The sequence below is a fragment of the Strongylocentrotus purpuratus genome, unplaced genomic scaffold (assembly GCF_000002235.5).
Source record: "Strongylocentrotus purpuratus isolate Spur 01 unplaced genomic scaffold, Spur_5.0 spur5_scaffold_19, whole genome shotgun sequence".
NCBI lineage: Eukaryota > Metazoa > Echinodermata > Echinoidea > Camarodonta > Strongylocentrotidae > Strongylocentrotus > Strongylocentrotus purpuratus.
Genome location: NW_022145604.1, coordinates 4,701,293 through 4,726,615, shown reverse-complemented (window position 1 = coordinate 4,726,615; position 25,323 = coordinate 4,701,293). Strand labels below are relative to the sequence as shown.

At 36.0% G+C, this 25,323-nt stretch overlaps 1 protein-coding gene across 2 annotated transcripts; it reads right to left on the bottom strand.

Annotated features, from left to right (window-relative positions):
* Positions 1-240: 240 nt before the first annotated feature.
* Positions 241-25,280, bottom strand: LOC592292 (autophagy-related protein 9A). 2 transcript variants are annotated; one of them, XM_030990089.1, is made up of 23 exons: positions 25,195-25,280; positions 23,742-24,043; positions 23,264-23,307; positions 22,565-22,629; positions 21,183-21,326; positions 20,000-20,135; positions 17,779-17,881; positions 17,260-17,359; positions 16,033-16,082; positions 15,328-15,412; positions 13,992-14,132; positions 12,591-12,653; positions 11,605-11,679; positions 10,839-10,948; positions 8,999-9,039; positions 8,247-8,381; positions 7,100-7,279; positions 6,249-6,332; positions 5,553-5,619; positions 5,069-5,157; positions 4,289-4,512; positions 3,339-3,495; positions 241-2,215 (listed from the first exon to the last, which is right to left on the bottom strand). In XM_030990089.1, the coding sequence occupies exons 2-23, from the start codon at positions 23,842-23,844 to the stop codon at positions 2,024-2,026; spliced, it is 2,388 nt and encodes a 795-aa protein (XP_030845949.1). In that variant the 5' UTR covers positions 23,845-24,043; positions 25,195-25,280; the 3' UTR covers positions 241-2,023. The 2 variants fall into 2 exon arrangements, with proteins under 2 accessions (XP_030845949.1, XP_030845951.1); XM_030990091.1 differs by lacking the exon at positions 25,195-25,280 and adding an exon at positions 24,148-24,171.
* Positions 25,281-25,323: the final 43 nt, after the last annotated feature.

Here is a 25,323-nt window from a genome sequence, read left to right as displayed (position 1 = left end):
TATACACCGAGGTCAAAGTCAATCGGTTTAAACAAATATTATTAATAATATGCAACGACCACACTGTTATAATGTGAAGTGGCAAAACTTCGGTAATCTCTAGTGAAATCCACATGAATTTGATGTGCTGGAAATTTATCGAGGGCAAACATGGAAAGCAAAACCTTTAAACAACACCTAGTTTTAATACTGGTACTGTACACGAGAATTTACATGCAGCAGATCTTTAAGTATCTCTTCTTTTTTTTGGGGGGGGGAGGGAGGGAATAAAATGCTTTTCTATTCATTGTTCACCACCTAATCAAGATTTTTTTTTTAACTGCATTGCAATACTACATTAATATATACATGAATATCATACTTGAACTCATATTTCATTTTTAAATTTTTCTTTACCACTTTCCTCCCATTGTTATCTTGAATGGATCATTTTCTGTTCATATTTCAGACTTAATATTTTACAGATCCGTTTTTACAAATAAATTCATAAATGTTGCTATTCACAAGCATTGCACTTACATCCTTTTTACAACTGAGTTAATCAATGTTGATGATACATATATCATCCAATAGAACACCTTACCATCCACTGTGTATCCACTGCAAGAAGGTGCTAAGTACAAATTCAATGAACTACAACTTCGTGAAACTAATTTGAGGTACTTGAATATACATATATACTACCAAGCTTATTTCGACTAATAATTTCCTACACATCTGATTTCCCACGATTAAAGCTATTTAAACTATTTCCAATGTTTCTAAGGCAATTCTTGCTATACTTCCACAAATGCACACACATAACCATGACTTTATATATATTGCATAATATTAGGTTTCCACAACACATGCATACTGTACATCATTTCATGTGAGAATTCATATTTGACTATACTATAACATATTCATGTAAAGCTCTTTAAACAACACTTATCCCATTCACATTATATACATAGGTTAACAATAAATATACTTCACGATAAAAAGAACAAAATAAACAATTTGGTACAAGCATGAAATCTACATTCATGTAAATATATATGTAATAAGATTTGTGTTTTACATGAATCTAATGTTAAAATAAAAATGCAAAAACAAGTACAGCGTACATGTCATTTTACATCAATATATCATTACAGAGGTAAGCAATGTGTTCACAAATGTGTATTAAGAGCACAGCCAACAAATAAATTGCTTTTAGTATTACAAATCAGAGAAAAAGATCTTTAAGAACAGAGAAGATCATACAAGTAGTATGAAAGAACATAACAAATTATTCTTTTTTTAAAACTTTGTTCTACAACCATTGCTCATTAGCATCTGAAGCTGCCATGAAGCTTCGATGTAATTCTCTTTTTGTTGTGTCTATTGCAATTATACTTATTATAATTATTGTGTTTTATTTAATATCATTTAAATATGTTTTTATCTTGATCACCCTTTTTCAAATTATATTTATTAATATTATCATTTCTTTATTGCAACCAAGACTTATTCTACACCTGCCATTCATATCAATATATCTTTCATCAGACCGCCTTCACTATATTCACTCATATACAACGCCAACAATGCAAATTCTTTACTTTCCACATCACTCGTTGCGTTTATAGTGCACTTTTTACACAGAAACACCTACACAGTGCATGTACTGATGTACCAACCTCTTTTCTATCTCTGCACAGCACACAGGTCAGATGTTAATATCTGCACAAATTGTTTCACTTTCCAGATGCCAACAGGGCATGACTATTTCTCATTAAGAAAACCAACACTTGCCACTAGTGCTTGTGCGTATGTCTCTTTAACTTTACACGAACACAGCCAGCTTTGCACAGATATTATCCAATGGCTTTTCCTAATTAAGATCCGTTATTACAATTAACAGCGTTTTAGCTAACATGCACGATATCATCATTTTTAGAACATGAGCCCCATGTCACAAAATGTGATGTCCGTTTCATATTTGAAAGTTTGACGTCAGCATACATACGGGATAAAGCATACAGGTATGGCTTTTATTTTATACATCCGTGTTAATGAGCTGTCCCAATGGTGCTAATGGCATGTTCTGGAGAGGGTGGTCATCATCATCCGAGTCTATGGAGTCTGTGGGAAGTTCCATTTGCCACGGGGTGGATTGGTTCATTGGGTGTTGAGGGGGCTGCATCTCCAGGGAGGAAGAGCCTGGCAAGACGATACTCCTGTCGTGAAGCTAGATTGGGCAGGAAAACATACATTAATTAGATTTCTTAATGATTAGATGGATGGTAATTCTTTAAAATGTTGATATATTTGGATGCCCCCATGGATGTTTTATAAGCATTACAAAATTTAGCCCTTAAAACACTTTTGCTTTCGAGAAATTGAATAATAAAAAACCTACCGGTACTTCCCGTAAATTTCAAATATTTCAAATAGCGATTGATTGTAGTTAAGAAACATTGTTTTAAAGCTAAAGAAATATCGGTCTTGAGAGAAAGCTATACAACATAAAGAGTTTATTAATTACAATTTCATCACTTTAGCTCGATGTCAACCGCGACAACGTTCGCTGACTATTGCAGGATTGCATATGCTTCCAATATGTTCATTTGAACCAAATTCATGACCCCATACCAAAACTTTGTATTACCTTTAAGTTACAAGGACAATATTCATGTATTGCCTACAGAAAAAATAGCCATAAAGTACATGGATAGAGTACTTTCCAATTTCATTAATGAATTAATTTCCTTTCAGCCATCCCATGCTAATTCGATCACAGCCTTGAGGCCGCAATTCATCATGAATAATTGCTAGAAAGGCATGTACAAGTTAATAAACAAGCCATCATATGACCTACTGTTTGAGTCCTATCCCAGGGAATTTGATAGTAATGGCACTAGCTCATTAATTTGGTAATTAACCAACCTGGGATTTTCCGTTAACAAGACCACTGCCCTACCACTGAGCCATTGTGCAACCCTAATGATCTATACATCGTCGCTGTTTTCACGAAGTGACGGTAGTGAACAAAAATTGCATTCACTTTGCGTTACGATTTTCCTCACTACCGTCACTTCGTGAAAACAAGGACGACATGTAATCTTTATCACCTTGTAAAACGAGAGTGGTCAATAGAGGGTCATATTTAAAGCAAGACACTTTAGGAAACTGCTTCAATTTAGTGCAGCGAGTAAGTAACTTCATGGAATATAACTGTCACGATTGTGGACCACTCTCATACTCATAAAAATAAATTGCATGTGAATATGTTTTTACAGAAGCACAATTATTTTTGCCTATATTGTCTTTTATGGCAAAAAACACAATTATAGGCTATGTATCCTATATACCTGGTGCATGTAGAGGGCGCTGAAGTTCATGTCGGCCGTTGTAACGTTTGCAGGGGAGGGTCCCGTCACCATGGGGTTGGCCGTTGGTATCAGAGACTGCTGCATGAGACCTGGGCCTTGCATGCTAGTCAGGAAAGCTCCATCAGGGCTCTGGAGACTGAACAGTGCATGGAAGAAAATGAATAAAAAAAGGATGTTTAGTTGGGTTTACAAATTCAATGATGCAGTTCATCCTACCCAATGTGCATGTACATGTAAAAAGCCGAAGATCGAAAGAGTTAGAAAGATTACATTTTTTTCCCTCAACCCCCCCCCCCCCCCCCCCCTTGAGTTAACAAAAAAAAGGGATTCAAGAAAGAGAAAGGGCATCTAACAACATTCCCTGCCTTTTGAGTAAGAAAATTTGGGAAAATAGGGAAAAATCAGGAAAATAGGGGTAAAGTCAGGAAATAAAAAAAAAACAGGAAAAAAAAAACAAATGGGGGAAGAAAAAAAAATCAACAAAAAAAAAGAAAAGAGAAACCGATTTAAACCGGATTATTATTATAAAGGTTCCTTAATATTAGTACATGTTTCAATAAGAAGCCATTTTCAAGGGAAACTAAAAATGTTGTCTTTGTAGACAGGTTGTCACTAAAGCAGGTTTGACTGAACTGAACATGGGGGTGTTTCACAAAGACTAAGATCGACTTTAAGTTGGACTTAACGATGGCAGGCTATTCATGACACTGGTTACTCTCACCATTGGTCTTTCAATTCTGATCTTTAGATAATATTTTAAAAAAGGTAAATTCTGTAGATTTGTGACTACGATTTGTACAACCCTTGAGAGAACAATACCAGTAAATGGTGAGAGTAAACATTGGCATGAAGAGCCTGCCATAGTTAAACCCAACTTAAATTCGATCGTAGTCTTTGTGAAACACCCCCCTGGTAATATAGAACCTTACCTTGAAAGAAGACCTGACCCATCAGACTCCAGAGGTCCCTCAGAGCTGGTGATCCCGCCCATCACCAGCTGGGTTGGGCGGGAGGAGCTGGTGGCACCTTCTGGGGTGGGGGATGAGACGGGGGTCGCGAGGGGGGCAGGGGGCTGGAAATGAGGGGTGGGGATGGTGCCGAGGGAGGGAGGGTTGCTGTGCTGAACGGCCAGACTACCAAGAATACTATTTTGCTGTCGGAGACAAAGGAGTAATGAAGAAGTAAAAAAAATGAATGTATTGTATCTCAATAACATCCCAACATCAAATATGTTTCTGTGTCCACAGTTCTTTTTTTACATGGAAGAAATCTATTTCATACCATCATATGTACTAATAATTCAATAGGTGCTACTCTCTACAGTAGTATACTCTTCTTGATCACCCATCAAAATTCAAATTTTGGAAAGGAGCAATATTTCATGTCAAAGAGACATGTACATTACATTCTAGTACCATCCTCTTAAAGTCTTCACACTATACCTATTGCACACTGTAGCAATTTTGCATTTCTCATTTCGAGTCATTTTTCTTCTCTTAGCTTTCAACCACTGAGGAAGAGGGGGATGGCTCGTCTAAGAGTACTATTTTAAGCTAAAGACAAATATTTTTTCCGTCCCTTGGAAACTTCAATCACCCCCTCAATCAATGTCACACATCTAAACGAAATTTTTCTTTTCAGCATTGAGGTGGATGGGGTGGAGATGGATTAATATTTCAAGTCAACGAGGTACGCAGTCATTTACTCACCCCTTCTAGTGATGTAATAGACCTCATTGACGTCATCAGGGCATTGTTTTCAGCCTCCAGTCTGTTGCACGTCTTAATATCCCGCTGAGCTGTAATTTAGTAAAAAACAAAACAAACAAACCATCAACAATATACACACCACGGCTTCTTTAATAATATCTCCACAAGGAATAGTTACATTCTAAATTACAAATTTTGATTGAATACATAATTCATATTGATCTATAAACTGCACAATTTTCTTGTGAAAATTAGTATTCATGACCTCTGACCTGGCTCCATATATTTACTCACATGTAAAACGATACATAATGTACTCATATTACATTTGTTGTGCACACTACATGTAAGTCAATAGTTCTTGGAATACTGCAGTTACAACACTGACAATTATCATGTATCATATAAATTGACCTCTGTAACCTTTAAGAAAGAATACCTCAGCCTGTAAATTGACCTCTATGACCTTTATTAGACTACTTGCCTTGAGTCTTGAGGGCACTGATGAAGCACTTGCTGCTCTGGGGTGGTGTCCACTTAGGGTTAGTGACCTGCAGTGAGACAGAGAAACAACATCGTGAGCTTGGTATACATTTGGAACAGAGAGAGAGAGAAAGAGAGAGAAAATGAAGAAAAAAAAACGATATAGAGGTAAAGAGGTACATACGTTCCTAGGACAATAACCCCCTGGACAATCACCACCCGGCCAATTACCAGCGGGATAAACACCCTCTAAGGACAATTAGCCCCCTGCAAAATTATTCTAGAAAAAACGTGAATGAATAGGGTTTGTATGTAAATAAATGGATATCCATGTATGGGAAAGAGATATAACAAAGAGATACATGATAATTGAAGTAGAAAGAAAGAGAGAGACAGAGAGAGAGAGAGAAAGAGAGAGAAAGAGAGAGACAAAGAGAGACAGAGAAAGAGAGAGAGGGTGTGAGTAATTGTAATTTAGAGAAAATTAATTTGAGAAGAAAGAAACTAAAGTAAAAACAAAATTATAAAAAAGAAGTAAGAGGAGGATCCGATAGAGAAAACAAGATGAGGACAGAGAAAGCAGGAGGAAAACTTTAAGAGACAAAGATATTCTTGTTTGAAATACATTCATTCAGATGTACATGTGAATCCTATAACCATTTACACTACTTGCCACATTAGATAGTGATATACTTACAGTGAAATGCATGAGTGAGAGTTCTGTTTTGCCGTCTTCAGCTTGGTTGTACTGGTTGGCCTCCGAGTTTCCGCCCGTCATCCACTGAAAGATGGGAAGCAAAAACATGCAACATATGAATTTCTTAGTCCAATATACATATGTATATATTAAAATTACATTAGTTATAATCTCACATATTCAAGCACAGGTACAAACTAGGTATTTACTAGACAAATTTTCGACAAATTACTTTATGAACTAATTTTCATCCATGTTTTGAGCCACGTAAAAGAAAAATCTTCAGATTATCATTCCAATTCACATTATGTTACACACTATTCTTCATATCAATCATACATGCATGCAAATGGACTACAGTGTATCTAGATCAATATGAATTTGAGAAGTACTGGTAGTTAAGCAAATGACATTTTCTCCTGCATAACATGTTTAATGTCATTGCCCATATGAATATAGTATCTGTATGGACATGTACTTTAACCGAGAGTTGACAGCATTCTGCATGTGGCCCTGAATAGACAATATATCAATGAAGACTTTAGGGAGCATCCATACACTATGAAATGTGGAAATGCTACACATAATATGGCGCACATTGACTCAAGTAGAGATTTAGGAGTGATTGTTGATTCGAATATTAGATTTGACAGCATTTTCAGTCTAAGATCAATAAAGTAAAAAAACTAATGAGCTTTATCAGGAGAACATTTGTCTACGTACATAAGGAGAATATCTTACTCCTATGTAAATCCCTCCCGCGTTCACAAGAATCCATTTGTATCCATTAGTATAAGTATTGTTTAGAGCTTGTTTCTGATAATGATTGAGATTTGGGGGATTTGTCTGACCTTGGGGTTTCCATGGGTCCTGATGTCCATCTGTGCAAAGGAGCAGACATCTCCAACACCGATGACGTCCACGGAGAAGTTACGATAGAAGTCAACGATGTCCACAGCTCTGGATCTGAGCTTGAAGATGAGGATGTATGGAGTGACGATGGGACTCAGGAGCTCCTCCAAGAAGTAGACCTGGGAGGAAACAAACATGCAGATGATGAACGGTGTATGTTAAAGGATTCATTGAACAATGTTAAATCTGAGATGCATGGCCCTACGTGTACGTTTTTATGGTGTAATATTGATGCCCTAAAAAAATTGCGCTTCAAAATGATCATTAAGTGCCTCAAAAAGTAAAAATATTTGAATGACCGGTTTTACCATACTCATAAAAACATATAAAAACCATTAGGAAAACGAAAAATGAAATTTTGATTTCCAATCATAAATATCTTGATAATCAAACAGGCGATTGGCTTGTAAAAGTCATGGGGTTCCTGACAGGTTTATTATTATGATTGCAGCATGAGTAAAATCCAGGATTTTGTTTCAGAATCTGAGACAAAGTTACCGAGTCACTTTAAGCTTGGTGAGGATGCAAACAATGTGGAACAGTGATATGTGTATCACTTTCTGTATTTATATACATATGTAGGGCATTTATTTTAAAACTTTAAGCTAAAATTTTGTGTAGTTTTAATGCTGTTGTGTAAGCCAAATCAACACCACCACTGTCATAATCATCATAACCATTATGATTGATTACACATAACATCACCACCACAAAAATTACCAACACAACTATCATTACCACTGTCATTATCACCATGATCACACTCATCAGTCATCACCATTATTGGTATCACCACCACCAACACAAACCCAGGCTTATGCATCATCATCAACATTACCACCGCCACCATCACCATCACATCCATCACCATAATAATAATAATAATGATAGGCATTTCTATAGCGCCACCTATCTAGAAATTCAATTAAGAGGCGCATTTATTATTACTCCGGCTTTAGCCTAGCTGCCATTACAGTGCTTCCAGCATTTCAAGGAATTAATTCCTGCCATCATCATCATATCATCTTGACCAGCATCATAAATCAACCCAGTCTTTGCATGCCATATTCATGATTGTGTACTTACTGCTTTGTACTGGAATAGCTGTGAGAACTCGTCTCGGACCTTGTAGGTGTGAGCCTGGCCTTTCCAAGAGTCTGGGATGTAGTGGATCTGGGCTAGTATACTCTGGATTAGAGTCTCTGGACACCAGATCAGGTTCTAAGACAAGAAGATGATGGTAAGGAACATTCATTTCATTTCATTTCTTTATCATGTCCATAGAGGATAATTGTTCATATTTACATTTACAATCTTGCTCCACAGTAATTTCAGAAGGACAACATATAATTGACAATCATAAGTACTTCATTAAATACATGTGAATTGTAAACACATACTTCATGTTTGTCTGAATTTTTTTCAACCTCGTTTCTGATTTAGTCTCAAGGCCCTGTTTCGAAGGAAACATGAACATTTTCAACACTCGCGCACATGTATAATTAAACTATGATCTACTATCCAAGCCCTCCCCAAAACTAAAAGGAATCACTCAAATGCTAGGCATGCACATGGAAATGTAAAAATGTGTACATTTCCAAATGTGTGATTCAAGATGAAACATTCACACTCAAATTTTATTGTCAATATACTATAAATGGGTAACACAGATATTTATCTTGAATGGGTGCTACATGCAATGTACCACCAATGAAGCAACAATTATGGTGGAAATTTGCGGAATGGTCAAATTCCCCTGTAACACTTAGGACTAGGATTATCGTCATAACATTAGTTGGTAACTCCAGTTTAGTGATACATGATGTATACATACTCACCTCATCTGGAATAAAGGTTCTGCATATCGTGACAGCAACTCCTGCAGTTAGTAAAAAGAGAGATTAGGGAGATGAAGAGAGTATGATATTAAAACTTATGGCTCTAATTTTGCATGTACATGTCTACCGTATGCATGGTTGGTTTAGCCCAAAGATTAACATGTAACAAGCATTCAATACTAAAGATATATTCATTATCTAAAAAAGGTGGCTATGCTGTACTTAATCTGTACTTAATCAGAGCTTAATGAAGCTATTCAGATCTATCATTCAACTTCTTCTTTATGAACGTGCGTATGTGTGTTCATGTACTGGTGCGTACTTGTATTACTTAAGTCCTTTACTTTGTATTGTTAATTTATGTGCATTATCTTGTTATTGTTTGTTTGCAGGGCCCCCGATTACAAGCAGATTTCTGCTTCTTAGGGGTCCTAACCATTATATTGTATATTGTATATTGTATTTTCATTGTAAATTGTTTTTATACTGGTTGAATAAATAAAATGAAGATGAAAAAAAAAAAAAATGAAAAAAACAATTGCATGGATCCTGAAAGGCCGATTATACATGTACATGAAAGTGATGCATTCTGGACTCTCTATCCGTTTTCATATTTCCATTACAGTATCTCTTTCTTCTACTTGCACCACCTTGTGGCCTCCTCTTTCTCCTCTCCATCACTTATGTTTGTACGTTGTTGGGAACCTTATACTACCGGAGTGTTGACTCAGTCAGTAGAGCGTCCGCCTCACAACCGGGAGGTCGTGGGTTCGAACCCCGGCCGCGTCATACCAAAAGACGTTAAAAGATGGGAGTTGTTGCTACCTTGTTTGGCGTTCAACAATAAGGGATAGAGCAACGTTGATCTGGCGCTGGTCAGTGGCTGCCAGGCTCACGATCAATTGGGCAAAAAGAATTTCCGTTTCGGTTTAATAAAATTTGGAGAGGACTATTAGGCTATTATTATTATTATTATTATTATATTATTACATATATTCATGTTTATATTAATTTATGCGCATGAACAGAATGAGAAGGTGATGGGAGATTCATTAAAAGTCACAGGTCAAACTTGGTTGGTTTGTTTTTAATACTGTTGCTGCTTTCAGTATTGTGTATTGTGTATTGTAGAACCATCTTGTTGTGATATAGTGTACAACTATGTGTAGTTACATGTAATAGTGCAACTATGTAAACAAAGTTGATTGTTTAAATATTCTTCTCAGGAATGTTGGTACCGATTAGGACCCTGCCTACAAGAACTTTGCTTTAAAGACTATCTGTACTACCTAGTTTGGCCTCCCTGCATGGTCTTGGTCACTGACAGGTGGTTATCTCATCAAATTAGATCTCAATTAACATAAGAAAAAGGGGATCATGGGGGACCAATGGTTACCAATTAGGCATTGTTTGTTATATAGAGGGTGCAAGTAGCTATAAGTAGTGTAGTGGGCCTTTAAAAGGTAATAATAAAATAATAATAATAATAACGTTTTATTTACCCAGGGTAGCCACTTCAGTTATGAAACTGTTCTTCCAGCGGGCTCTGCATAACATTACTACCCTTCTCCAATCTAATATGCTGAGCGCCTAGCTAGAAGGCAGAAGGTCCCATTATTATAAGTCTTTGGTATGACTCGGCCGGGGTCGAACCCACGACCTCCCGTTCATGAGGTGGGCGCTCTAACGACTGAGCCACCATCCATTTTAATTGCACCTCCACGAGTTCCAGTAGAAATTGTTACAAAAATGTCAATATGTTATATACCTGCAATTACATATAGTGTATATGAATTATATTATCAGAATGGAAACGGATCAAATGAAGGATGTTCTTTACCTAGCAACGTGACAGTGGTGAGTACATGCTCTACGGTCAGGACGTCTTCATCAATGACAGTGAGGATGATGAGGACAGCTAGGATGGAGCCTGCAAAGAATGCTATGTTCCTGGAGGACAAAACAGAAATGTAAAGGGTCAACTGTAGGCAGAGAATGCACATACACATGATAAGAGTCGACTTTGGCCCAACAATTCAGAATTATTGCATGTTGAATTGAAGTGAGTTGAATAGTATTGGTATTTATTCAAAAAATTCCACATAGCAGCCCAAGGGATGAATTAAATGGATTTTAAAAAGGAAAATGACAAAAGGCAAAATGTTTTACAAATTTATACATATAATACAATAATATGAAGAAGAGAGAGAGAGAGAGAGAGAGAGAGAAACTGAGTAACAAGACTGAAAGGATAGAAAAAGAAACAATGATAGGCATGTAACCCTTGTCTATTTCTTACAAGCAGATAATGATAATAATACATGTACTTTTTTCTTTACACACCCTGTACATGTGGTGCTGTTTAAGTTTCAACATGTTAACACATTTTTACAGTGGATAATTTCGTGGTCAGTGTTGTGATTGGTGTTGGCGTTTACCCCCCCCCCCCAAAAAAAAAAAAAAAAAAAAAAAAATGATACCTTTGTTTAGAACTTCAGATCAAGGGGTCAGAACAATATTCTACAGGAGCATCAATATCTCAACACTGCAACACTGAAGCATTTGAGCTAAGAAATGAATTTTAAAACAAAACCAAAATGACTTACTGGCAGATGATAGCAAGCACATTGGACGTGAATGCATCAAGATACTTCTTAGCTGGTTTGTAGCCTCTGTTCAGTCTGCAAAGTAGTGGAAAAGAAATAATCATACATCTTACCCTTCAAGTGCTGATTGGCAGTTTAACTGCCATTATGTTATTATATCTAATATATCAGGACAATGATAAAAGTTTGAAATACAAAATGAGGTCATTGAGTACCAGGATGCACATAACAAACAAAACATCCTCTGTGTGCCAATGCCTTGAGCCATAATGCTTGGCCATCCAGAGGATTTTTTTATGTTGGGTACCGGGTAAAATGCAATAAATTATTGAAAATTGATTGCATTTTCTGTTTTTTATTTTATTTATTGAATCTGCCCCCTACCCTAGCCCCCGCTGCGTACAGTCATGGTTCAGTGACAAAGCAATGGCCTTGTAACTGTGAGGCCCCAGGATCAAAACCGTGTCGATATGCTATATTAGTGCCCTTTTTTGGGGCATTAATCCTCATTACTGTCATTTATGACTTAAGAGTGTAGGTCCCCTAGTTGATAAGCATAGTAGCATACACATGCTTTAGCAGTCACGTAAAACACACATTGTCAAATTATTATTCAATAAAATCTGAGAATGTATACTATTATCTAGATCTAATCTATTATTTTTTAATTATTTTTTAAAATAATTCCATAAATTGGGGTAAAACAAAAATATTCCAACTATATGAGCGACAGTGTACATATAAAAAAATAAAAAAATAATAAATAAATAAATACAATTATCGAAGCTTTATTTGCTTATCAACAGAAAAATGAGAGGTCCTCAGGGCAAAATCAAGAATGCAATAAGCTCTTTGAATGCACTTTCAACAGGCATCTTTTAACCATCTAAAAAAAAATCAAATTTGCTTCAAAAGACAAAGAGCTTTAATTATTGATTTGCAACAATTTAAGGCAACTCTTTGCCGGCTTATTTTTGTTTCTTTACCTTGCTTGGAATTCATGATCTAATTCATTGAAGTGCCGCAGATAAAGCCTTCCATATTGTGACCTATGGGAGAGAAAGAGACAAACAGACTTTAATCGATCGGTATTCAAGCAGGAGAAATCTTCTTCCACCAATGACTGCTGCTAGACAATAAAAAAAAAAAACATAGCAAAGATATAGATTTTGAAGATCAGTAAAGACTAAAGACATTGGGTGGTATTCTCATAAGTTAAGCCGGGACTAAGTCCAGACTAAACAAGAATTTTAGTTCACACTTCTATGGAATGCTAGGTTTCACCTTCCTCCTTCAATATTCATGACAAAGATAATCTACCAAAGACTTTGTTGAAATTCACTTCATACTCATAATATCTTTTTCTTCCCATTTCATTGCAAAATTAATTTTTTGGACACTTTTCATTGAAGGATTAAAATAATCTGTACAGGGTAAATTACTTTGCAACAGACACTCCATAAAAGTATGAACTAACTTAAGTATGCGCTAACTTAGTACGCGCTACCGGAATACCACCCATTAGAACTAACTATACAAATCCATTCAAATTATTCTATCTAGTTCTAAAAGTTGTTTTCAGGTTACTAACAAGCATTATCAATGCAATATGTGAGATTTAAGCATTGTTTATTTGCAACTGTTGCCATAGTCACACATGTTTATGGTTGGTTAGATGTAAATGGGAAATGAAAACGTTTCAGCTGTCATGTCAGTTAAAGATACTATGTCCCTTTTGCAGCCAACATCAAATTATGTTGAACTCTGCAAGAATCATGAATATGTCATGTATGTCCTATCTGTGAAATTCAAACGTCAGTAGAGTCCTAATATTCAAATTATGCAAGGAAACCTGTTTACTTGCTAGACTTCACTGTCAGACAATATTGAGTGACTAACTGGCTTTTCTTCTTCTTTGGTAATACCATACATAAAATGAGCTGTAAAGGGTACATGAGCATTTGTCTACATCAATAACCCACTTCTTGTAATGGCCAAAATTAAACTGATTGAATCTTTGCGCAGCATAAAACGTTCATGTACGACCATTCGGTACAATGGTCTGAAAATCAGACTATTACTTACTGGCTCCATAGCTCTTAAGTCGATTCAACAACTAATAATCGTTATTTTCCCACTTAAAGACATTTTCAAGCCCCCTTTTTTTAGGGAAGTTCTAAATTAGTATTATCTTTCAAATGCTGTTGGAATTTAACCTTTTCATTTTTTTGGCCTGCAAATGGGACATAGTACCTATAACAGTGAACATGCAATATCTCTTTCCTGAATCAATTTGAAGCTTATCCTTAAAGTGTTTCGGTATGGAACCCTAAACAAACAGAGCAGAGCTCAGGCACCCTTTAAGTTGATAGATTCTCTGTATTTACCATTTCCTAGCTCCTAGTGTCGAGGGATCTCTCTTGATGAGTTCTGCATAGCTGAAGAACGAGTAGAGGATCTGCCACAGGAAGATGAAGGGACACAGGATGAGGTTAGCTAGACCTATCCACAAGATGTGCTTTGACAACCTGCAAATAAACAGAGACACAAGGGTTTGTAAGTAACCACTCAGAGAAAATTTGGAGGAGGCGAGTTGGCTCAGTCAGTTAAGCGTCTGCCTGTCAAAATAAAGATCGTGGGTTCGAATCGAACACAGGCGGATGATTGAAGCTTGCACTACATGTATGTGTTAAGCAGCCCCTCTCCAGTTTCATAGATGCAGGCTAGGTTACACTGGATAACACTTTCCCTTGGATAGGATTTTAAGTAAAAGAACAATGTGAAGGAGAGTCACTACGTTGCACTATAACCCGTGTAGTGGTCCACCTGCATATCCCTTATCAGTTGCACCGGGAGAGACAAGAGGGTCACAGTGATTGTCTCATCCCATGTTCAAGTGACCCCAAATACTTAAAGGGATCCAGTAACTTTGTCTCAGATTCTGAAACAAAATTCTGGATTTAGCTCATGATGCAATGATAATTATAAACCTTTAGGTCAGTCAGGAACCCCATGACTTTTACAAGCCGATCGCCTGTCTGATTATCAAGATATTTATGATTGGAATTACAAATTTTGAAAACCGTTCGCCTGACGGTTTTCATAACACTACAGTCTATTGGGGAAACGAGTATGGTAAAACCGGTCACTCAAAGATTTTTACTTTTTTGAGGCACTTCTTGATCATTTTGAAGCGCAATTTTTTTAGACACTGATAACACGTAGGGCCATGTATCTCAGATTTAACATTGTTAAACGATCCCTTTAATAATAATTTTGATTGAGAAAGTATTAAGGTCTGTTGTCATGAATGTGTTAATGATTACTAACTCCTTGCATCAAATTCAGTTCTATATTGTCTAAACATATGATTGTCCTAATACTTGACTTGGCAGTGGTGATTGCCATCGCAATACTAAATTTGACCGCACATGCACACTATACATGTATGTCTCTCCCTGTCATTTCTCACAGACAAATTATGAAGTAAAGTTGACATAATGATACAGTCACTACCTGCTTTATATAGTGACTAACTGTATAGAAAGACCACCTATCTATATATACAAAGACAACATTGTTCTTTTCCTTGAAAATGGTTTCTCATTGAAACATGTACTGTTAAAAGGAACCTGTACATAACAACCAACTAACTATGAAGACCACTTTTCTTGTTTCATGACCATGTTTCACTGTATATGTAAATGTAAACTTCAAACTTACTGTCTTGCTAGTTCCTCTCTCTTTGATGATCGTTTGTACTCATCCTTCAGGTGCCAATAGTTCCTAAACGGAGCCCAAGGACCCCCTGAATGAAGCACAACAAAGATACAATAACATCACTTATTCATAAGAAAAAGTATAAAGTAAAAAATATAAGAGCAGATAGAACACAGGACCAACTAACCCTGTCGAAAGAATATGTGGTGTAACCGCAAACCTCATTCGAATTCAAAATACAAGATTTGCAACTAGTGCACATGTATTGTACATTACACCATGCAAGTACGGTATTGTAAATTAATGATAATGTTACCTTCTTTTATAGCACCAGAAGCTCAGCTATTTGATAATGCCCTAGCTAGATTATCAGAAAATTCAATGCAAACGTACCCCCCAAAAAGATATAGGACGTTAACAAAATAAATGAGATAGCCAGAGAGAGAGAGAGAAAATGTAAGAAAGAGACAGAGCATGGGAAATAAGAGATAACTTCTAATCACAACAAAAACAAGTGAGAAGACACAGTAAATCCCACATTAAGATATGGGAGTTATAGTGAATGTAGAAGATCAAGAATACTCAGGAAATGATGATAGAGAGAGAGAAGGTGAGAGAGGGGAGGGAGGAAGGGAGAGAGGTAGAGAAATAGGGAGAGTGAGAGGGAGAGATGTAGAGAACACATTATCAAAAGTGAAGTCAACTTACAAAAGAGGATCATCTCTATGTTGTATTTCAAGCTGTTCGTGAGAAAAACTCTGCAGGGAAAGAAAAACAATAAATGATTATTTTGTCTGACTGCTACTGTCAAAATAAACAGTCATGTGATATCATGTGTCTTAAGAGGATTATATCTTAAAGGTAAAGACCAGTTTTGGAAAAGCCCCCATCTCAAAAATTGAAATGGAAACTCTTATTACCAATCATGTGAAAGAATATGTTTTGACTAATACGTGACCATACAAATTTTGCCAAGAAACCGCCTACTAATTGATATATTTGGTAAATTATTATATCTATTCGGACCTGATAGATATAACGCATGTGTTGCGCACGTGTGCGTAGTCCCATATACATCTTTCTGTGTACAGTGCTTGTAACTTTACCAAGACTGGGCCAAATTTCTTATCATTTTGATGATTCCAGAACCTTGCAGTACACACCAATACTTTATGCTAGATGATCAACCTTTTCTGATTGATTCCACAATGTTTCTTTCACAATGCAATCGCATGACCATAACTGGCCTTTATCTTTAACAAAAATATCAGATATAACTATGTTCATGCTGATGAACCCTTTCAAGCAGATAACCATTTGAATCTGTTTAGAAGTTTGGAATTCCTTAGCCCCTTATACCTCAGTTACACCGACAAATGAGACCGACACTAGACTAAACGAAAAATTACATTGCAGGGAGTCTCTGCATGGAACCCTCAAGTCCCATGCGCAGGATTGTATGTTATCCTTCATTTTTGTTATACTCCCTAACTGTTGACCCGTAGAATGTCGAGTAGAGTCTTTAGAGGTTGATTGAATACATTTTAGCTATACACAATTGTTTTTGTTGGTGACTGGCACACTTTAACTCTTTAAATGCCACACAAATAATCTCCCTGTGCCACATTGTATTTATCATGGGATAGATAAACACCAAAGGCTTCAAGATCATTAAAATATTTCCAGTAGAAGATTAATCTCTATCGGTGTTAAACAGGTAGCCATGGAGCTAATCAAGACTGGAAATGGGTAATTTTGCAAAGTCGCTGTGTTGCACAAAGCAATCAATCTGACAATTTATGCTTGTTGTTTTGTGACAAACCGCATTCTGTGGCAAATTAGTGCCTGTGAAGAGAGGCGAAGAAAGCAACCAAAGTGTTAAATAATAACAATACATGTACATGTAGAACGGCCACAGACCAGAATGATACTTACGTATCTCCTAAGAAGGGTGGATGATGATGTAACGGCAGTAAAGACTTATTCACCATGGCAACCATATAATTCTTAAACCTCAGTATCCTGTGATATATGTCTGCAAGGATAATAAGACAATTACAACAAAGATTAAAGGGGGTGTCCACATTTACATCAAGTTGATGTGAACAAATGCAGACATATTAAGTGAGTAGGTTAGTGAAAACTTGTAGAACATGTGATCAAGGAAAAAAAGTAAAATCATGAATTTCTGAAATTGCGAAAAATCACTTCACCAAATGACAAGTTACAAGTTCCTTTGTTACCGTGTACCCTCAATATATTTCATACAAACTATTTTCAGATTTTTTTGTTCTTTTCTTCTTTCTGATAAGTGTTTGCACAAAAAAAAATTACTGTGGAGATCCAAGAGTGTCAAGTGTGACGGACATGATAGCTACATGTACATGTATACAAGAACCCACTCATGAATTACAGGTGTAGTTTTTCTAGGGGTAAGTTTAAATATTTCCTTACCTAATTCTGTCAGCTCTGCCTTATGTATACACATTCTCTGCTCTCTCTGGACCTGCTGTACCTTCTTGAGGACGTCATGCCATGTGAGATTCACCAGGTCTTTCTGCAAGGTGCCAGAAAACAACCAGTTAACCCTTACTGTACTGGGGGGGGGGGGCCTGGGAGGCCCCCCCCCTCGACATTTTCGGAGATTGCGCCGCAACCGCTCGGAATTTTGAATTGTCGTTTCATGACTTTTTTCCCTCAAGTCTTACGCACATTTTGATACCATTTTCGTCGAAATCGGATATACCTGTAAGGTGTTACATAACAATTAGTATGCGCATGTCATCAAAAAAGTGCTATAATTGCATATATTCATGTACAACCAGAAATGTGAATACAGGTCTAGATGTATTTCTTCCAAGTGGGAGCTATGAATTGATATCAAATTGCTTTTATATGTTTCTCAAAGTAACTTGGTGTATTTCAGAACAAAAGAATACATTAGAAATAAAACAATAGATATAATAAGAAATAAAAAACAATAAAATACATAAGAAAATAAATAGTTGAAAATCACATCAAATTTGCATAAATTATCATTATTAATTACATCAAATAACTATATTTTGTTAGAAAAGAAGTTTCATATGAATGATGAGTTTCAACATTCAAAAAGTGGAGTCTGACAATTTATGTAATGATTTTAATTCCCTAAATATATTTCCAGATTTGATATTCATGAATGCGTATTCATAATTTATGCAAATTAACCTATGCATTTTCAAATATCATAAAAATAATGAAACCTCATGAATTTGAGATGAAGGAAACATTTATTCAATACATTTTCAAGATTCTTCACAAGTCTATGGACAAATATGTAGAGTTTTCTGTAAAATGCATAAAATTAGCATTTTGCATAATTAATTAGGCTATAACGACAAAAATTTGCATAATAGGAAAAAATTAATTATACGATCTTGTTCCTTACGTAAATATCTACAAACATGCAAATTTTCGCGGTCATCAGACATTCGGCGGCCGAGATCATAGGGAAGGGGGGGCCTCCCAGGCCCCCCCCCCCCTCCCCAGTCAGAGAGTGCTCGAAATAGCCCAGTACAGTAAGGGTTAAATCCCCACTGTACTACTTGTATCTACTTGCTCCCTCTATATAGAAAACAATGACTAATCAGTGACCATAAGTCCCCCATAATCCTCTTTTTCTTATGTTAATTGAGAGCTGAGTTGATGAGATAGCCACCTGTCAGTGACCACCCTGGATGGTCTAATCCCTCTTAGCCAAACTAGTACAGATGGCCTTTAAGTTAATCACCATGTTATGCTTAAAGGGATCGTTTAACAATGTTAAATCTGAGATACACGGTCCTACATGTTACCAGTGTCTGTGATATGGTGTAATATTGAAGCCCTAAAAAAATTGTGCTTCAAAATGATCTAGAAGTGCCTCAAAAAAGTAAAAAACTTTGAGTGACCGGTTTTACCATACTGGTTTTCCCCAATAGACTGTAGTGTTATTTGTAATTCCAATCATTAATATCTTGATAATCAGACAGGCGATCGGCTTGTGAAAGTCATGGAGTTCCTGACTGACCTAAAGATTTATAATTATCATTGCAGCATGAGCTAAATCAAGGATTATTTCTAAAGGATCTAAGACAAAGTTACCGGATCCCTTTAATACCACAAGCAATCATGACAAGAGTCATCTTAAACATGAAGCTTCTTTCTGCTCTAGATACAGATAGTTGACTCCTCTCAACAATTGTTAGGCTGGGTAATATTTTTGTCGGTTCACCCACCATTCCTGCAGGGGCACCAGAAACCAAAGTTTGCAAGGGATAAATGTTAATAACAAATGGTGTGCAATATGTCCTGTACGTCATATATGTCCTTTTCCAATTTTGTTTCAAAACAATAATAACAAATATCTTGATTCATGTACTGTATGACACATTAATCATGCTAGTAGTGATACCAGTAAGAACAATTTATCCATGTTGAAATCACATGACTTTCAAGTTTGCATAAAATAAATTAATAAATGAATAAGAGTCATATAGTAGTATGGGACACATTACACAAAAAAGGTTGCAAAGACTTTCAAGAAATCAAGCTAGGGGCAATTTCAATAGACTTTTACACCACATCTAGAAATGAACGACCCTTACAATGACATACAGTACTACTGTACATGGTCTGAGGATGTCATACTCACAGACGGGATTTTGAGTGCTCTCGTATAGAATGCTCTGATCTCCCAGAAGTGGAATGCGTTATAGAGGACCCTCAGCAGACGATGAAGCCAGAAGATACCAGCGATGATCAGACAGATCACAATCACACTCGAAGGACTGCAATAAAATGTGAAGATAAGAAATGATAATGCCCTACTTTTATGACCCTGTGACCTTTGACTTTCGACCTCTGAATTCCCAAATCTAATCATTCGATCCCTCCATGATTATGTACAGATTTTTTCTGTAGCACAATGTCCTACCATGAGCACATACTGGTATATCTATATCATCTACACATGTAAATGTATGCATCCATATTAAGGTGTCTGCATTCATTCCAGGCTTTTACAATTAGTTTTATTACAGTCACCTGTAAAGATCCCCACTAGAGTAAAAATTTAAAACAAAATCAAAATGCCATTCAAGGCTATCATAGTTTCAGCCTGAGCAAGTACATGTAAGAGCACAATTAAACCAACCACAACAAATCTCATTGCACAGGATTAATACCATGTAATAGTACAGTGGTTATGCATGAAATACAGGGTACAATGTCATTGTCATCTCCCCGCCTGTTTTTTCCCCCGACACAAAAGGGCGTTACAAAGAAAAATATGGTAGCCCTCTAATGCAAAATTCAACAGGTTAACAAAATATTGAATTTCCTCTTTAACTTCATTGTTTCAGGTACATGTGTACATACAAGATCACCTCAATGAGTAGAAGCCATATCTGACACACACAGACAACTGGAAACACATGTTTCTCGGGCAGATATTACAAAATGTATAATACCATAAAATGACAGTTTGCATGCAAGAAAATTGCACTGCTCAAGCACAAAACACCAAATCCATAATTTAATCCATTTTGCAATAGTACACTTTAATTTGCAATTCTAATACTTAATGTACAGTACATGTAGATTATGACATTTTGCTGGAAGTGGGTTGTGGACAGATCTAGGTCACAGTAAATTTGATGAACATTTCAACACACCGAAAGACAAAGCCCTAAACTAAGCTTTCCGTGTTTAAAAAAATAAATTATTATTATATATTTGTTTTCATACACACCATACCTCCCTCCATGTACGTACAAGTAAATTCATAGTGCATGAAAGTGGGTCTCAGAGAGACTGGTATATTTCAGAATACTCACTTCTTGGCACATTGTTCTAGGGGTATAATGGCATCTGGAATGGTGACCTTTGTCCCTGTGGTGGTCTTGTCATCTTGAAACAGAACAGAGTAGTCGACACATTGCAGCAAGAAGAGGGAGAAGAAGATGATGAACAGAAATTGCCTGAAAAAAGAAAAGATTGATAATTATGTGGTGATACATGTATGAAGAATGCTACGAGTTACAATATAGAAATTTATTACAAAATGAATATATACAATTATCTTTTAAATATATAAATGATTAGAAAACCAAGAGAATTTTGAGATTTGATCTAGAAGCATGACCTACAGTAGCTGAAAAGCCAAAGAAAAGTTTTTTTTTTTTTTAGAAAAATACTAGTCAAAATCATGTTACAATTTTTCAGTAAGCCTAAGTCACATGAATATCACCCAAATATTTGGATACGTATTCAAACAAAATATCAGAGCATGACTGAACTGTGTGAAGATTGCCCCTTCAAACCTGACATTGCATCCACCTGTAAATCACCTGCCAATAAAGACCAGGGGGGTGTTTCACAAAGATTCTAAGTTGAGCTTATCTCTAAGTTGGACTTAAAAATTATGGAAAGCCATTAGCATCTTTGAAAATATTTTGTAAAAGTTATTTTGAAAGGCATAAAATGTTGATTCAAATCATTCATATTTTCTATCATCAAGGAGATTTCATGTTCTTGATGTGGATTTTATAAAAAAGTCTAAAATAATTTAATTTTTGCTTTTGAATATATTTCATTTTAAGGCTCCAATGGCTGTCCATATTTTTTAAGTCCAACTAAGTGTTAAGTTCTACTTAGGATCTTTGTGAAACACCCCCCAGGGCCGGTATTCAATTCAATACTTAGAATAGGTAAGAAATTTACTAAGTAAATGGCTAAGTTAAGTAATTTACTTATCTCGTATTCAAATCACATTTTAGACTTATACTTACGTAAGACAAAATCTAAGTAAAGTACTTACCGATAAGCATTATGACGTCACACAGTCAATCAAAAGTAATGCGCAATTGATGCATTGCAATAAATGTGTGCTGATATAATTGTGCGCATGTTATAATACTGCGTAAGAAAACCATATGCCTGCCAAACAAGGCCTCCAAATAATTGGCTGAAGTCTGGTATGGAGGTGGCTTAGATTTAGAGTAAAATACTTAGCCAAAAGTGTGAATTGAATACCAAAATTGGCTAAGTATTTTATCTAAGCCAAATACTAAGTAAAAAGTTTAAATTTTGTACTTAAGTATTGAATTGAATACGGGCCCAGGGCCCTGTGTTTATATATAAAGACCGCCTGTATTCACCTTTCCATACATAGAAAATAGGGGTCTTTCTACACAGGTTTGACTTTCCTTGTACTTACACTAGTTCCAGCAGTTGGGCAAGCATCATACACAGGTACCCATGCTTCTGATGATAATGATAGACGTGAATAATACCGTCAAGGATTAATAGATATATTTGGAATGTATTTATGAAAGATATACTATGGTAACAAATGCCCATAATCCGCTACACAAACATATATATGTATTTGTAGAGGGTCGGCGGCCAAGAGTACCTGATTGCCAAAATCTTGGAACTCGCTGGTAATGCTACCATGCGACAACAAGAAAAAACAAGAAATTTATGTATTTAGCTACCAAAAAAATGTAAGTACACATACAGTATATGTTGTATATCTATATGTACAGTCCAACTTTCAAAGATCAAACTCCACTTTTTCCTTCATGTTTATTTAACATTTATGAAAAATAAATTATTTTCTTAGAAACCCAATAAATAGGAGAGATACAAAGTAATTTGCCTGCAGTCTTTTAAATGTTTTAGGATTTTAAAAATAAGGATAAATATTATGTATGGTCTTGCCTACAGCTTGTCCAAAACTGTGAATTACAGATTTAAACAAAAGTGCATTCCACAACTAAACATCAGTCATCTGTCATCAAAGTCATTATACTGGACTAAATTCACATTGTGAACTGCTGAATTGTAAAACTCTATGAATTCAGATAAATGTCTACATTTCCCTTCAAACAAACAAAATTCTTGCAAAGGATATTCTTGTGAAGAATTCATCTAGATTCTCTATGTGATTCCAGCGTGCTGTGGTGATAAGAGAGAGAGAGAGAGAAAGAGAGATTAATTACAACTGTATATGTTTGATCTCAAACAAGTGTTATAAAAACTCAACAGATATACACATATTTACAATGCACCAAGGCTACATCTGATTCAAATCAAGTGACTTAAATTCATAAAGACACATTATTGCCATGTAAACTGAACCTGTTACAACCTTAAAGTTCACTAATTTTTTAAGTGCCATGCATCTATCTGAATTCAATAGAAAGTTTAATACTGTATATCTTTAAACAAACAACCAAAAAACAGCTAAAAATTATATATCATACATGTATTTCTAAACTAAACTAAAGAAGCTCTTTTCCCCTAATGTGAGTGAATTCTGAAGCTTGACATTGTGGAATAACGTTTCTAAAAATAAAATTTAAAAAAAAAAGTTCATTTGGGTAAATCACCTCTTCCAGAATCGTGAACAACATGCAGCATGACGTCTTGGTCCTCTGGCGGATCATCCTCTACTGTCTCCAATCGTCGATACTCTGTTTGAAGGGCAGCCATCACGGAGCTAGGTCTCCTAAGGTTTTCTTCTGTCACTCAAAATTGAAGCCTCTTTGCTTGTCTTGCTGTACATATATATGATCGGCCACGTACACGTACATGTATGACTCAGATTATTCGCTTCATGAAGCCAGCACAACGCTTGTAGATCCGGTTGATCATTCCTCTAGTTTTGAGCTGCAGTTTAATAGGTGGATCACTGTACACAAATATAAAAATATACCGTGTTAGAAACTAGCATAAGGTGTGAATTATATTTTAGCAGACGTCTTACTAGTTCAAAACAGATCTACCTACATGTACCTGATACTTATACGCTGACTGTAGGTGTAGGCCTACTAATGACTAACAAGAAACCAATTTAAGAGAAAAAAATTAGTACTGGTAGTTGTTTCACTAGTACCAGAGTAACCATCTTTTAACTAGGAATTAATCTGCAGAAATAGAAGAACAGAGTTGAAGAACATTATCAGCAGGAACACACAAAAAATCCTTAACTGAAAAGAGAGAAAAATAAATAAAAATAGACAAGGGAAAACAAACAGAACAAGAAAAGAAATTTAGGAACAACAATGTTCAATGATGCAATTACAAAACAAAACAAATTAAGCATTAGACCTGTATCAATTAAAGGAAAACATACAGAATAAAACATAGGTACATGTAAAGGAAACAGTAGAGTGAATAAAGGGATAATTATCAATAAAACAAGTAAAAGTCAAGTTCAACAACATGATAGACCAGTAAAGGGGAGCTAAGGCTGCGCAATGCCAACAACAGTTTGTACAGTATAGATCCTCTAGGCCTAGCCTACATGCTTTACCGAATTGTGTCAGCATTCATGCAGCCGCTGCATCCAGCTCCTCTTTATTTTGCTCCTACTATTCCTAGGCTATTAGTATTACTCCCTCTTAAATCTTCTTCCTTTCCTTCTCTTCCTCCCATCCGGCATCCCATCAAATTCTAAATTTCTATCATTTATATTCATGCTATTTTTATTCTCAACTCAAAGTACAATCTATGTGACACAGTACTCACTGGCATGGCTTCAGTTGTTTTAAGGCAGCCAATAAACAACTAAGATGTGTTAAAATTAAAATCAGTTGAACAATTAACACGTCGAACTTTAGACTTTAGTTGGGGAATCCCACACACATTCAGAATCAGACTCAGAGTCACAGACATTAATCATTCACTTCAGCTGCAGAGTCGGCTCAGCTCAGTCAGCTCAGAACACATTCAGACGCAACTCACTTCAGTCTAACTCTCAATTCCCATATTCATAACAACAAGCATAAACATGTAAGGTGCTACACTAAATTTGAGGGACCAAAAGCAAAAATCGTTCACCTTTCTCTGGCTCTGGTTTGGTACAACTACAACAAGGACTACCGGATCAGCGCTCGACTCTAGAATCTACTTTGTTTTGGTTTATCGAATTGCTCAATCGCAAAAAAGGAAACAATAAAGCAGATATAT

Excerpts from the sequence above, each read along its gene's own strand:
- LOC592292 (XM_030990089.1), bottom strand. The coding sequence starts at position 23,844 with ATGGCTGCCCTTCAAACAGAGTATCGACGATTGGAGACAGTAGAGGAT. Across the intron at positions 11,680-12,590 it reads GATCATGAATTCCAAGCAAG|ACTGAACAGAGGCTACAAAC; the intron begins GTAAAGAAACAA and ends ACTACTTTGCAG. Across the intron at positions 6,333-7,099 it reads GGACCCATGGAAACCCCAAG|TGGATGACGGGCGGAAACTC; the intron begins GTCAGACAAATC and ends CCCATCTTTCAG.